We start from the raw sequence: 14,390 nt of genomic DNA, 5'->3' as shown, positions 1-14,390 counted from the left end.
TTCTTTTCTTAGTTTGATTGTTTCTGTTTTTTGGTTTGGTTTTTTTTTTGTTTACTGTTTGTCCTTTCAACCAGTCCATTCTTCTCCTGTGTTAACTTTCAGGTTCCCCTTATTATTATAGTGCCACATCCCGGGGCTCCGCACCTCCCACTGCTGCCGCTGCCTATGACCGCCACTAGTTACCATGGAAACCACATGAAACTGCAGGGCGACAGCTTAGGCCTCCACATTGTACCTGTCTGATCACCTCCCTCCATCCCTGGGAAGGGTGAAGAGACCTTCTCCGTTCCTCCCCACAGTCCAGTTCCTTCCTCTTCGCCACGAAGGCGCCGGACCAAGCGCTCACCACATGAGACTGAGACCCCCTCGTTCCCCCTGCCCTCCGCCCCGACAGCTCCCCCCGCGCCAGGAACAGCCTGCGGCCAAGTGGCTTTCCCTGCAGGAGCCCTCCAACACCCCTGGGTAAAGCTCAGCCATGCAAAGTCCCCTCGGCTTCCAGGACTCCAGGGGGACTGGGAAGCAATGCAGCTGGCAGCCATTGCCTTACAGGACCCCTTTCTGGGAGCGGTAAGGGCCAGGGAAACAGGGGAGAATGCCGCTCGTGAAACACTGTTCCCCAAAGATATACTCTTCTGTGGTGGACTCTTGAGTGTGTGTAACCTGAGATGCTCACCCTGTTTCCCAGGACAGAGGGAACAGTCTGGCTAGAGCAGAGATGGCAGCACAGAGACCTGGCCCATCTGGCAATGAAGAAAGGACCAAGTAAAGATCTGCACCCCACGAGGGGTTCTCTGTGCACCTCATCCCCACTTTCCAGAATGGATTCCCCCACAGTTGGCTGCACCTCACGGGTGGTGACTTTGCAGGCCAGAGTTGGGAGGAACCTCACACATACACCCACAATTTCTGTGACACACAATCAGCTCAGACAGGAGGATGGAGCAACATTTACAAACAAACCGACGAAATGAAGAAATATATAAATAGATATATAAATATAACTGTGTTTTTATGCTTTGTCATGAAGGTCTGTAAAAAGGAACAAAAAAAATCCCCAATTTTCTAAAAAACCCAAGCAAACAAAACCAACAAAAAAACCAAAATAATAATTAAAAAACCTTACAAAAATAAAACTCCAAGTCCCATCTCCCCCACCACCTGAATGGCAGCCGAGTTCCTCTGACGTTTGATGCTCCTCTTTCACTCTAGGGTTTTGTTTCCTTTCTGTTTTGCACTACAATGGGATGATGGTATTGGAGAGGATTGGATGCCAGCTCCACCCAGTCGCCTCCTCCTCCCCCTCCTTTCCCAAATCCTGTCTCTGGGGAGCAGTGTGGACAAGTCACATCTGACAAAGTTACCAAATACATCCGTCGACAAAAAAAAGCACTCTGAGGCAACAAACGTTTTCCATGTCACTGGTTGGCAAACAAAGAAAACAAGCCCAGCTGCGCTCTCTCTGCGCTGTGTGGTGGAAAGTGTGGGGCTTCATGTGGGCCCATCTGATTGCCCTCTGGACAGCTGAGACTGAGATGGACAAATTCAGGATTGGCTGGGATAATTGCTTGGTTCCCTAGTCCTTAGCCTTCAGCCCTTTTACCTTAAACTCTATACCTGTGACAACTTCAGTTCACCCACATCCCAACTTTTGCAATTTTAGATATGCCCAACACCCATTTTTCAGATCTCCACTGCTGGTGACAACCACCTCATTATCTGTGCCCAACACCTAATTTCCTAACCATTATAGCCCTGCTGTATGGGCCCCCCTTTGATTCCCCGCCCATCTGCTCATACACCTACTAATTTATAGGCCCCCGTTCAAATCCATATGCTTGCATCCTACCAGCCAGACCCAATATATAGCCCCATCTTTTCATCTTCAGTCCTGTATTGTGCACCCTAATATTTACCCCTTATCCCAAATGCTCACCTGATGATTCTCTAGGGATTCTCTGCTCATTTTGGTTCCCAAGTGACGGACAAACACTGTTCTGCAAAAGGCTAACTGTCAATAGAAATGCTTATTACTCCTGTATTGTCAGCAAACTCATAAGCTGTTCCTTGCACTGACACTTCCTCAAAATTACTCAAAGAAAACATGAAGGCAGCTATAGCCTGTCCCCAGGGCACCAAGTCTGCCAAAGTAGATCCTTGTTGTTTTAGAGAGGTTTCAGATAAAACTCGTGGGCTATTGTCCATGGACAAAGACAGGATTGAGAATAAAACCCCCAAAGGGCATAAAAGTGAACAGTGGAGCAATCTGTACAGCCAACATCATGTATAAAATCCGAAGTTCCAAGCCTCTGAGGAGATGTGGTAGTGGACTTGGTATTCTGTCTCCAAGTTTAACTTGTATGTATAAAATCCACCATCAGTAAACAGCTGTGTTGATCCCAAAGGCCCCTTTCACCTAACTTTTTCAGCCTTTGCATGGCTTTAGCTGATTATAGGTCTGTGTCTTCTTTAATGGGGTGCCCAAATGATAAGGGTATTTGGGGGGACATTTACATATAAGATAAAGAGCTAAAATCTGTTCCTGTACAGAATAAAATCAAAGAGGTTACTCCTGATCTATTAAAAGTGTCATTCTGCACATCTTACCTCTGAGTAACCTCTGCTGCAAGTAGCAGAGCTGTTACACTGTCACCAAGACCAGAATTGGCCTGTTGTCTGATCTTACTCTATGAGAGAAGAAGGTTCTGTTCAATTTCTAAAAATATGCTTTCACCACTCCTTCTGTTTTCCTTCACAGACACCAGATAGATGCTGAACCCAGTTAGATTGGTCTCTCTTTTAGTCTCTCAGTACAACCTCTGCTCTACCTGTGCACCACCCAGATTCACTCAGCAGGTAGTCAGTGCAGAGGCAAGAAATTCCAGGACCAGCAAAGAGAAGCTCCTGAGGAAGCTAGAGAAAAAGAGACGGTCACACCTCACACCTGGCCACCTGCAGCCCAGGGCCCAGGTTGAGAGAAGCCAGCAGCTCAGAAATGCTTATTTTTATAATGGTGTTTCACTAAACTTGAGGACACGAGCTAGAGTCTGAAAGCAGGATTTAGTTGTCTCACTCATGGCTGGCTTGATTTGACCCTTGGAGGGCCAAATCGATTGTTGGCTTAACTCCACTGATAAAAGAGGATTTCCACCAGGCATTGGATTGGTCTGGAAAAGTTCAAAAGTACAGCACATAGTTTAACCAGGAAAATTCAAAGGAAAGCAGAATTATGCAAAGGACTGGGCAGTCTAATCCTCTTCCACCACCATCTGTAGACCCTCATGCGAATGTACTGAATTACATTTGCCAAAGAGTTTCTTGTGTTGGTTGTTTTGATTTACAGTCGGTGGATGCATTGTAAAGCAGTATTATAGCCCAAGTCTAGTAGCTGACATGGGGATTTATGTGGTGATATTATGCGGAAGAAAACCATCAATATTCATCTAGATTCCATTAGACTGGACTATGCAGGAAACGCAAAAATTCTACCAATTATTTAATATTATGTTATTTGCAAAAAAACAATTGCTGCTTTGTAGGAAGATAATGTGTGTAATGTGAAGGCAATTCCTCTTGTATATAAGTTCATCTCCATCTTCATCATGGTAGTTATTAAAACAGCCTCGTCTCATCCTGTAGATAAGGAACACGCTGTGTGTACTGTGCAAGTCTCGTTGTGCTCACTGAAAACAAAACAATGTGTTCAATAAAGCACAGCACAAATCCAAAACCTGAGGGAACAGCCAAACCTTGTAAGGACCCTTTCCCCAACAGGCCAACAGCTGCTTTGTTATAGGTGGGGGGTTTTAATAATTTTCCTTCTAAAAATGTTACAGAAAAAAAGGAAAAGGATTGGAGGGATTGTGCAAAATCCAGTGAAGTCTACAACACAAACCTCTCCTCCATTCTGCTGTCTCTTACCTTTCTCACATTTCTTTCTCAATCCCTCTTTCCATTCAATTTATATCATTCTCTTTTATTATTTCCCATTCCCAATGCACTTTTCTATCCCAGGAGGGAATAGCATTACTGATATGAGAGCAGGTATCTGGGACCTCAAACATCCTAGTTCTCCTTGTGGCTCTAGAAAACCTTTGTCAAGTCCAATTTCCCCACACACCTCAATTCCAACACTCTGTAAAATGGGAATAACAACAGTTTCTAGTTCACAGGGGGATTGCATAGCTGAATTAATTAGCACCGGCTCAGTGCTTTGAGATTCTGGATAGAAAATTCTATCAAAATGTTAAGCATTATTGTGAATAATAATTAATGTTTCCATGACATTTCTCTCTTTTCCTTTTTCTCACAAATCATTCCTCGTTTCTTTTTTCTTCTTCCTTATATCTCCCTTCACTTCTTTCTTCTCAGGTCATTCTTAGTTCTGTTGCTACATTTGCTTTATCTAATGGACCAAGCAGACACGTTGTGAGACTGGGTCTCCTCTCTCTACTTGATCATGGGAGAAGAATCTCACGAAATCTCAAGTGCTGTGCTTGGCTGGAAACAACAGGGACCATGGCATTCAAAACTGGGCAGCACCTTTGAGTCCTGCTCTCTGAAGCTCTCACATCCTTTTGGCCCAATGGGATGTGGGGAGGATTGCATGAGGTGGATGCAGTAAAGCTGACACTTGTGGCCTGTAAATCTGTTGGGGAGAGTCGGTGGCAATGAGCCCTGCTGTGGAAACAGGGAGAAGTTTGCATGCTTTCTGACCCATCAGTAGTGATGAATCAAACTCAGAGTAAGACTTTGGAATTAATCACAACATAAATGTGAGGATGTTAAACAAGAAAATGAAAACAAAAAGCCCTGCACCTCTTTCTTCTCTTGAGTATAAAATTATACATGCTTATTGACAATTTCCTAAAGGAATTTTTGTTTTGCTGAACTGTTGGAAAAACTCCACCCTTTTGTCCCTAAGGAAAAGCACCCCTCTGGAAAAAGAAATAAGAATCATAGCTGAGCTGCCCCCTTTGGCACTGACAGACTGAGGGCTTCTGAGGGACCCACAAATACCACAGTGTGCTCCTTGGCTGAGCCCATGATGGTGGCAGACTTGCAAAGCAGGAAGGAGGGACCAAACTGGCAATTACAGAACTGATAACAAATATAGAGCAGCTCTGCTGATGATCTCCAGGCTAAGCTTGACATGAGACTGGGGAGGGAGGGGGCCAGTACCAGGTGCAGGGTCACATCCATTCTAGGCTTCTGCAGCCCCTCTTGGCTTTTCCTCATCACTTCAGTTCTGTTTGACTCTTTTCTTTTCTCTTTTTGTGCACATGATAAATAAAAGCAAATTTTTTTTTCTATGTCATTTTTGTGGCTTCTGGCTTGTTTCTCTTTCCCTCTCCTTCTCTCTCTCTCTTCCCCCACTCCCCCAACACTTCGCTCTCCAATAGATTCCCCTGGAGGTCTCTGGGATGTTACATTTGTTGCACCTGGCACCCTTTGGGCACTGTGTAAACAACATTACTATTGTTAACAACCACCACCTTGCATGATGGACGGCACTGCACATGTTTGCAACACCCTACAGGTACAATCCAGCTTCTGAGCCCCCATCAGCCACCACACGCTTCTCTGCATTGCCAGCAGGACTCCCTCTTCTATTGATCTCACTCAGTTGATTCCCAATGATCCATAACACATCAGGTACCCCCAGGTAGTTCAGAAAATCAAAATGCTATTGGGTAGCTACAGCATCAGAAAGATGTGGGGTAAAGCCCAGAATCTCCTTCCCCTTTAAGCTTGTTTCCTCATAGCCTCAGCTGGGATACTCTGTCTAGGTCAACTGGGGAGAAAAACCCAGTGTAAAGTCATAAATAACCCACTCTCCAAGCTGTTCATCATCCACCTAACAAACATCTGGGCATTATATTCAGGTACGCTATAAACATACCAAATACTGAGGTATTCAGTCAATTTCATCTCAGTTAGGCATTAGTTCTCCAGGAAGTCCTATTCAGTTTACAGTCATAGAGGTGGACTAAAAATGTAGCAAGAAGTCAGGCTAGACCAAACCAATTTTACTCCTACAATTTTTAATCATTATAAAATATTTTTACAACACCTCATGAAAGCCAGTGGGCCCCATTTTCTGCCAGTGCACGTGTATGTTAAGGAAAACCTGCTCATAAGTGTTGTCATGAAATCAAATACTTCTGCTCATCAGAGAGTTAAAGCATCTCCTTTTGTTTATTTTCTATTTTTCCCTTACAGTATTAATAGCATAGGCTGAAAATCCCCGAACAGGGTATTTTCCATAAGTGAAAGTCAGTTTGTTGAAATCCAAACAGACTGTAAAAGCAATTCAGTTTTCACAACACCTCAGCAAAACTGCCTGGCAACTCTCCTGAAGCTGGAAGCCTCAAGTTTCCAGGGTTTGCTGCCTGCAAGACGGACAGGCCTGGGATGTGATGTAGGGATAGGCTTGCACTCAAAATTGGAATAAAACTGAATTCCCCAATTCTGGCACTTTTTATGCATCAGAATTCTCTTTCTCTACCAAAGTTTAGGTGATAAGAATCAAACAGCAAATCAATAGATGAATCCTAGATGTTAAATTGACTGTAATCAAAGGAAATTATTAGTGTACATTCACTGTCAGAGGTGAAAGGCTAAGAATCACCAGACAGATGTGTCAGACAAATGCAGAATGGATTTTAAAAATACATCCTGGTAACATAATCTTACAACAATGATTTAGAAGCTAGCATGATTATCTCATTTGTATCACAAAATACAACCCAGAGATTCACCCTGGCATTCCTTGTGTAAGTCTCCATAACTGGAAGTAGAACTACAGCAAAACTTTTCAACTTCCAAGAACTTATATATCTTGCAAAAATATACTTGCATGAAAGAGCTGTTTCCACCATTCAAACTAGTATTATGTTCCTTTAATAATCCTGCATCATCAATGGGAGTCCTCAGTATGAAAATGTTATGTGATAAAACTAAAAAGAGCACCACAGACTGTCTCCTAATGAGGAAAATTATATTGTGAGGGTTATACAACACTAAGTAAAGAAATCCTCTTTATGATTACTCTGAAAAGAAAAATAAAGAAAAGTTTGAACATTCTGATATGATGACAACCTTCTTTAAATATACTCTTCAATGAGTGTAGCCAATAAAAGATAATGCACATCTCAAGGTATTCATTAAGGTAGCAGATTAACTTACTGGACACACAGTCAGTACTGAAGAACTGTAAGGAACTGTGGAGTGGCAAAAATGGAATAACAGCAAATATAATACCGATGTTTTAAAGGAAAAAATTCATCCTGAAAACTATAATCTAGCAAGTCTATACAATGATGTCTGTGTCCAAAAAAATAATGCTTTAAAATATTAACAGAAGGATCCACTCACTAAAAAAGTAGCAGTGAATGAAGATGTGCCTAGTAAACAGTCCGCAGAAAAATTGTTTTCTCTTCTTCAGAAAAAAGCTGGGAATACCCTCAGGACAGTTAACTTACATGCTTCAGGCACTGTCTGCAGTGAAGTAAAGAATGTTTGTATTGTCAGTACCTCATACTTAAAAATGATGATCCAAGTACAGACAAAAATCACAAGATACATTAGAAATAATGTAGTTTGTATGTGACACCATTTTGTATATATGTATATTTATATACATGTATATAAAATAAATACAAAAGAACTTTTATCTGACTTCTAGTTTCAGTGTTCTCAAGACATCTACAGCTATGTTATTAATGGTGCCTCTTCCTCTGTAAGTCAGAAATTTACTTCTAGTGAAAAGGAAGCATCTCACTGCACCACAGGGACCTTGTGGTGTAGTGCTCTTGGGAGCAGCTCAAATGTCACAAGACCTGGAAATGGCCCAGTAACTCCTGGCAAAGCTGACAGGGCTGGTCTGAAACCAAAGCTTATCAAGGCTTGGGTTTTTTCATGTTTTCCCCTGTGTGACATTTTGGTGGAAGATGCCTTCCAAAACCTATTTGATAATTTCAGGTTCAAAATTCTAGCTGGAAATTCATTCTGTAGTAGCAGCTTGGAAATGACTATTTTCCACTGGTTCTTATCCATGTATCAGGAGAACCCCTCTTTGTCAACCTTGGCTGCTTCGTGCAAGCCCCATCTCCTGCCATGCTCTTCCTTCAAGATCCTTTTCTGTGCCTTGCCAGAAAAGCTGTAAGGGACTGCTTTGAAGGGGTTTGTTTGGTGTTGGGGTTCTTTTCCAAACTTAAATAAGATAGATTTATTTTAGATTTTATGAAGTAATTCTTGTCTGTGAGGGTGGTGATACATTAGAACAGGTTTCCCAGAGAAGCTGTGGATGCCCCATCCCTGGAAGTGTTCAAGGCCAGGTTGGATGGGGCTCTCAGAAACCTGGTCTAGAGGTGGCATCCTTGCCCATTGCAGGGGAGCTAGACAGAGACAATATTTAAGGCTCCTTCCAACCCAAAACATTCTATGATTCTATAATGACTTTTAACCCGAGACTAATTTCAGACACATCCTGTTGAACACCCACAAAAGGAAGACAAAAAAAACCTACAGAGAAAACTGAAATGGACTGAACAGGGTGAAACTTCACACAGGTAGAGAACCTGAAGATAACCTGAAGAGAAGAAAGTAGCGGGTTTTTTTCCATGTCAGCATCCATGAAAATCCTGTTGTAACCACAGAGCTGCACTTAGAACATTTAGAACCTCCTTGATACACTGGCAATGGTTAGATAATCAGGCACCTTCCATATATGTAATTCACAGACTCATGTATGAAAGTCAAATCATCATTACCAAGCAAATCAAAGCCCCCTATTTTCATGCTGCTTTCTCTAACATCAAGACCAGTAGTTTTTACTGTATGCTTTTAAAATCAGTCACTAGTTTATTTTTAAGGAAAATGCTTTTAATGTAACTGGGAAAGGTGAGCTTATGGACGTAGATGCACTGTACAGGCAGCTATTCTTCTACTGCTTGTTTTTTGTATTTACTGTTTGCTAGTTGAAAAAATTGAAAATCTTTTCTCTAGATATGCTTCAAATCTCAGAGCATGACCTAAAATCCAGGAACCCAAATTTTAACCAGCAACACCTAGCTAACAATCTGCTGTCTAACCCATCAGGAAAGTTTATATATACTATCCCCCTGTCAAAACTGAGTAGAAATATGATAATAATTTGCTAATGCTACCAGCTGAGCCAACCTTTTATCTCAAGCAGATACAGTCTACACTCAGGAAGTTCCAGGCAGACTCTGAAAAAAAAAAATAATTCTCCTTAAACTGTCATGAATTGCCTGTTTGAACTTGAAAAGTTCCAGAGAAAAACAAAGAGCAGTAAAAGAATTGAGCCAAAGCTACAAAGCTGGGTACCCAAAACTTAGCAAGTGCCAGAATACAGAAAGACTGTACAGAACTCTGCAGGGAATGTGCCAAAGGGAACAGGAGAGAAATTAAATCAACTTGTCATACTTTTTGCTCTCTAACTTGGTAAAGTCTATTAGTAACAGGGTAAGATTAGCACAAGAGGTTTGCACCATCATGAACAGAAACTCCTTGTACACTCCGTGCCATCCACATTTGTCCAGCAACCCATTAACATCAAGAAAGTATAATATGTTAGTAGGTTAAATTTGCTAATAAACCAGGATGTGAGCGTGTTATAGCTACTTAGTATTCAGTTTGTTCTTTTATAAATGATTTGGTAGAGAATCAGGCCCTCCTCTCCCTCTCTAGCTGACTCTCATCTGATTCTAATTCAATTTCTCTGCCTATTGTTTATTTCACCGCTCCCCTGTGAAGTGTCAAATGCTGATGTTCCGTCAGCCCAGAACTGTCGTTTATATTTGTCATTCAGTCCTTGTTAAAAAATAAAACAGGACTGCGCCTGCCTTGGAGCGCTCTGCCTGGGAATTCCCTGTGGTAAAATTAGTCCATTTAGATGGAAAGTTTTGTGTCACTCCCCTGTCTAAATTGGCAGATCTGGCTCTTTTGCAAAAACCAATAAACTGTGAACCTTGATGCATCTGTCAATCAAACTCATCTTTCGTGAGCAAAGCCAGATGACAACAAAAGCTGGGCAGGCTCCTCCGATTGGTTCTTCTCATTTAGGCATATCAGGAGGCACCTGTCACTCCTCTGGCTCAGCATCATGCTCAGAGGGACTCCATTCCCGGAGAGATGAAGCCTTATTGGGGGCTGGGTTGGGGCTGGGATGGGAAAGGAGAGAGGGGGAGTTTACCCTTCTCACTTTCAGTACAATCTGCAGCTTGGCTCCTTCCTCATAGCACTGGTGGGAGGCAAGGAAGTGGCATCACCTTTTGTTCTGGAAATGCTTTTTTCACATCTTAAGCAAGCTCTTGAACTGCAAGTTTTCTAGTGGCTAGGAGGATGTAGAAGGAGCAGTAAATGTGACATGCTATATCCCTGGGGCTCTGGGAACTAAGCCACAATACCACAGAGGAGAGACAGGACATATTCCAAACCCCTTTCCAAAGCTGCTGTGCCACCATGCCTCCCTGGGCACCCACTGAGGAGAAGCAGAGAAAGTATTTCTACCTGTCTGCTAGGAAAGAAGGGGATTGCAAACTGTGCATGTAAAAGGAAGTTTATGTTTCATATAAAGGCATAAAGAGGGAACAAAATGGCAGCAAAGATCAATAGCTCACACCATGGGACTTGAGGGGAGCTGGCACTTAGGAGCTGATGATACTCTGGGAACAATCTCCAGAGAGAACAGAACTTCATAGGACATCTCATCCAGTGCTCACTGGAAAATCCTGAACTCTTCCCAAAAAGGGGGCTACATTTTTATTAACTTTTTCTTTTGCTTTCCAAAAACTGATTTTACATTATTTTTTGAAGTGTTCTCATTTGCATACTTGCTTTACGTTGCCCTCGAACCAATCAAGAAACTTTTTCATCCACAGAGATGTTGCTTGATGGTGGATTTATGTTGCCTCTAAGGCACCTCATCACAAACCTCATCTTAGGTACCTATATTTTCTCTTTCTACTTTGTTTATCTCAGAACAGCTCTGCCTTTGTATGTCACTTACACTTATTTTTGCAGGAATCATGCAGTAATTATCTTGGCAGTTGCAGTAGCCAAAGAGTTCTCTCAAAATCAGAATAAAGTACATGACTATTTCTCACAGTTACAAGTCTCATCAAAGTTTTGTGCTTTTGTTCCAAGAAGAATATGTGATAAAAGATTGAATTCTCAGCCTCCCTAAAACAGTTGTGAGTTCTTTCGGTTCTACCATCCAGTGTAAATTACAAGCTCAAAAACAAAAGACAAAAAGCTTAAAATCAAACTGCAAAAAACCTCTTTACAACATTAAAGCTTATGTAATTACTCTCACTGAGTGTTTGAGACTTGCCAAACTGGACATACAAACTACAGATTTTCATGTGAGATGAATCTGGTAAAATATTGACCGGGTGATAGTAGTTAACTTTCATACACACATCTACTGGGCTACACATATAAGGTCAAAATACAATCTGTACCTCAGTGTCTGAGGTCTTGAGCAGACTGCTAAAAGACTGCTTTTAGCAGGCAGGTTACAGGCTACTGAGTGAGTACACAAAGTAGCACAGCCAAAGGCTGCAGTCGTGGAAAGGAACATTACAAACTGTGACTATGAGCCATTAACATCACCTACAGAAACCGAGACAATGACTCTGTGCTTCATGTACTGTACACAGTAAGACAGCATTCCTGTCCTGACCAGCCTACTTATCATTAGACAAAACTGAAAGGGAAAGTGACTCATTCAGTGCTGCTCACCTGATCATTGACAGCAAAGGAACAACACATAAATCTCTCCAGTTTTGCCAGAACACTGAATCCTCCTGCTCTTTGTGCAGGTGTGGATAAAAGGATAAAAAGTATCCTTTTTTATGGATACAAAGGGAACCATCATCAATTAGTGTAGCTATTTTTTTAAAAAGAAATTATTGAGAAAGTAAATGAAAGAAAAGATAATGAAGCTTCAACACAGGCTTTCTACCTGCTGCATCATTTTCTGGCAGGTGAATACATACCTGTAATACATAGAATGTCTAAGAAAAGAATTGGAAAACACTGTGACAATATAAAAGAGAAACTATAATGCTGCAGTGTGGAAATAAAATGCTAACAGAGAGGTCACAGAAGCACACCAATAGGCCAAAGAATGGCCAAAAAGTTGTTAATTAATTTCAATGTTTTGGGAGATACTCAGCCAAGATTCCCAAAAGTAGCTCTCTAAAATGTAGCTCATACTCCAGGATCTAACCAAACACCACAGCTTTTACAGAATCACCAATAGCCCAGTGCTTTCCCAGCTCATGAGCATCTTTTCTTCTTGTGGATGCAAGAGTGGAATTCCTTCCGTGATTTATTCCCATCCCAGGACTCTGCTTTGAAGGTTCACTGCCCAACAACTCTAAGAAACTGCCCAGTTTTCTGAACTGCATAATATTTTGTTATTTGGTTTCACCTTTGTCAAAATATTCCAGAGGCTCAGTCTCTGCTGTTGTGACCAGCTCTTCTAAAGAGTCCAAATGTGAGCTAGGCATGTAAATATGTACAGCTCAGTATTTTTACTACAAGACTTTGAAAAGTGTTCGGACGCTCAGTTGCACATTATGCACTGAATTTTAGCTTTATTGAATTTTTTGTCAAAGATCCCTGAAAATCTATCCACCATTTTCATCTCTATCTACTCAGAACTTAGCTTTAATTAATTCATTTATTTTCAACTTGCTCTTCTTTGAAAATTCTGGAGTTTAGGTTGATTGGGATAAATCTCACCCTGTTCTTCTACCAGCTAGATTATATATTCACCATTCAGCTTTCTTTTAGGTTTTAATATAAATCAGAACAAACTTAAATTATACCCTGTGCTCCAACTACTTCATTGTGCTCCCCCTCCTGTCTGTATCAGCTGATCACTCTCACTAAATTTAGATACTACTGTCTGCAGCAGAAATTCTCTTGCTGCTTTGTTTGCACAACAGGTACCATAGTGGGCTCCTGGCCCCCTCCAGAAGTCTCAAAGAGCTCCCATAAAATAACCTTTGAACAGCAAAATATTTTTGGGGAAAAGGCCACAAAACACCAGTGTTGTGAAACATCCAGGGGATGTTGAATATATCTTCTCCTTGGAGGTGAATTCTCTGAAATTACTGCCTTCCTGGAAAATCCTGTTCTGGGTCATAGTCCCAGATGTGAGGTTTTTACCACAAGATGGGAGAGAGAGTGGGAACAAAACTAAAAGTAACTCAGAACAGTCTTTGATTCTGGAAAGTTGTCACAGTCTTTATCAGTATCTCCAATATTGTCAAATGTGCCTTTCTAGTTTTGTCTTTGAGTATGGATTGGCTATTTTGACTCATTATTGTTTGTTTATTCATGTATTTTACATCTTCATTTGTATTTTTCTTGGATAATACAACAAAACAAAAAAATGAAATAACATTTTTATTTGCTCTGAGACCTGTTTGCGTTCTCAAGCTGAACCTGAGCACAGACAAGTTCCCCCAGAAGAGAGGGAGACACCAGAACATTTGAGACCCATGGTGAAGAGTCTGCAGGGAAAGGAAGATGTTTCCAAGGTCATATCACAGGGCTGGGCCTCATCATTTTTGTGTTCCATTCTAAGATGACTGGAAGGCTTTTTGGAGTCTTTCCTTCTAAGTGAGTCATACATTGGCAAGGGTACTATGGTTTTTTTGTCATCTCTGAACTACAAAGGTTTTAATTCAGGAAAATCAAAGCTTTGGTGTATCTCTTCCCTTGCACAGCCACTCAGAACACAGAAAAACTGAGCCTGGATTATTTGATTGCTCATGCACAGAACATGCTTTTTGTGCAATGTATATCTGTGTATGTTAACAGTGAGCATCAGAGCCCACGTTAAATGGCCAACCAAAAGCCTCAGCAGGCAGCTGAAAGCTTAGACTAACGAGTTTGGTTTATGCTCCAGAATAGTTCTTAATTTGCCAAAACAGACACTCATTTTGAAATACCCCATGCTGCTACCAGAGGAGATACATACTGACAACAACCATACAGCTGCAAGAACTTCTTTATTCTCCCTCTCTTCAGACACAAGTGTTGTGCCTGCAGGTTCTCTCACTTTGTCCCATTAACCCTATTTCAAAGCATGCTAAATCTGTAAGCCACTGATCATCGGGTTTGCTTAGCAAAGACAGAAAACCTTTTTCCTGACACTGTCTCTCCTTTGTCACCCAAAACTAGTGGGCAGTCTGTCTAATGTGGCTTGTTCCTAACTGATCAACCTTGAAAAACAAAATGCAGGATTCTAGTTTTGGTTAGCAGGGCCAAAATAATAGCAACATGTCGTTTCTGCCACCTATCCCCATTGTGTTATATTTTTCCGCCAAAATGAGCTTTTGTCAGCCTCT

The 14,390-nt window shown here is 41.5% G+C and overlaps 1 protein-coding gene across 7 annotated transcripts in view; it reads left to right on the top strand.

The window, feature by feature from the left end:
- The window catches only part of PAX2 (paired box 2), a 104,126-nt gene extending 96,527 nt beyond the window's left edge, over nt 1–7,599 (top strand). For 3 of the 7 annotated variants that reach the window (XM_058841750.1, XM_058841749.1, XM_058841747.1), the window contains one exon: nt 122–7,598. In XM_058841750.1, coding sequence (XP_058697733.1) covers nt 122–243 — 122 coding nt within the window. In that variant the 3' untranslated portion in view covers nt 244–7,598. Of the gene's footprint in view, nt 1–102 lie in introns of all 7 variants that reach the window. The other 4 variants (XM_058841754.1, XM_058841753.1, XM_058841752.1 and 1 more) reach the window with 3 other exon arrangements.
- The last annotated feature ends 6,791 nt before the right edge of the window (nt 7,600–14,390 follow it).

This window comes from Poecile atricapillus, chromosome 6, assembly GCF_030490865.1.
Source record: "Poecile atricapillus isolate bPoeAtr1 chromosome 6, bPoeAtr1.hap1, whole genome shotgun sequence".
Lineage (NCBI taxonomy): Eukaryota > Metazoa > Chordata > Aves > Passeriformes > Paridae > Poecile > Poecile atricapillus.
Note: the sequence above shows the minus strand (reverse complement) of the source record. Positions and strands in the feature narration are given on the sequence as shown.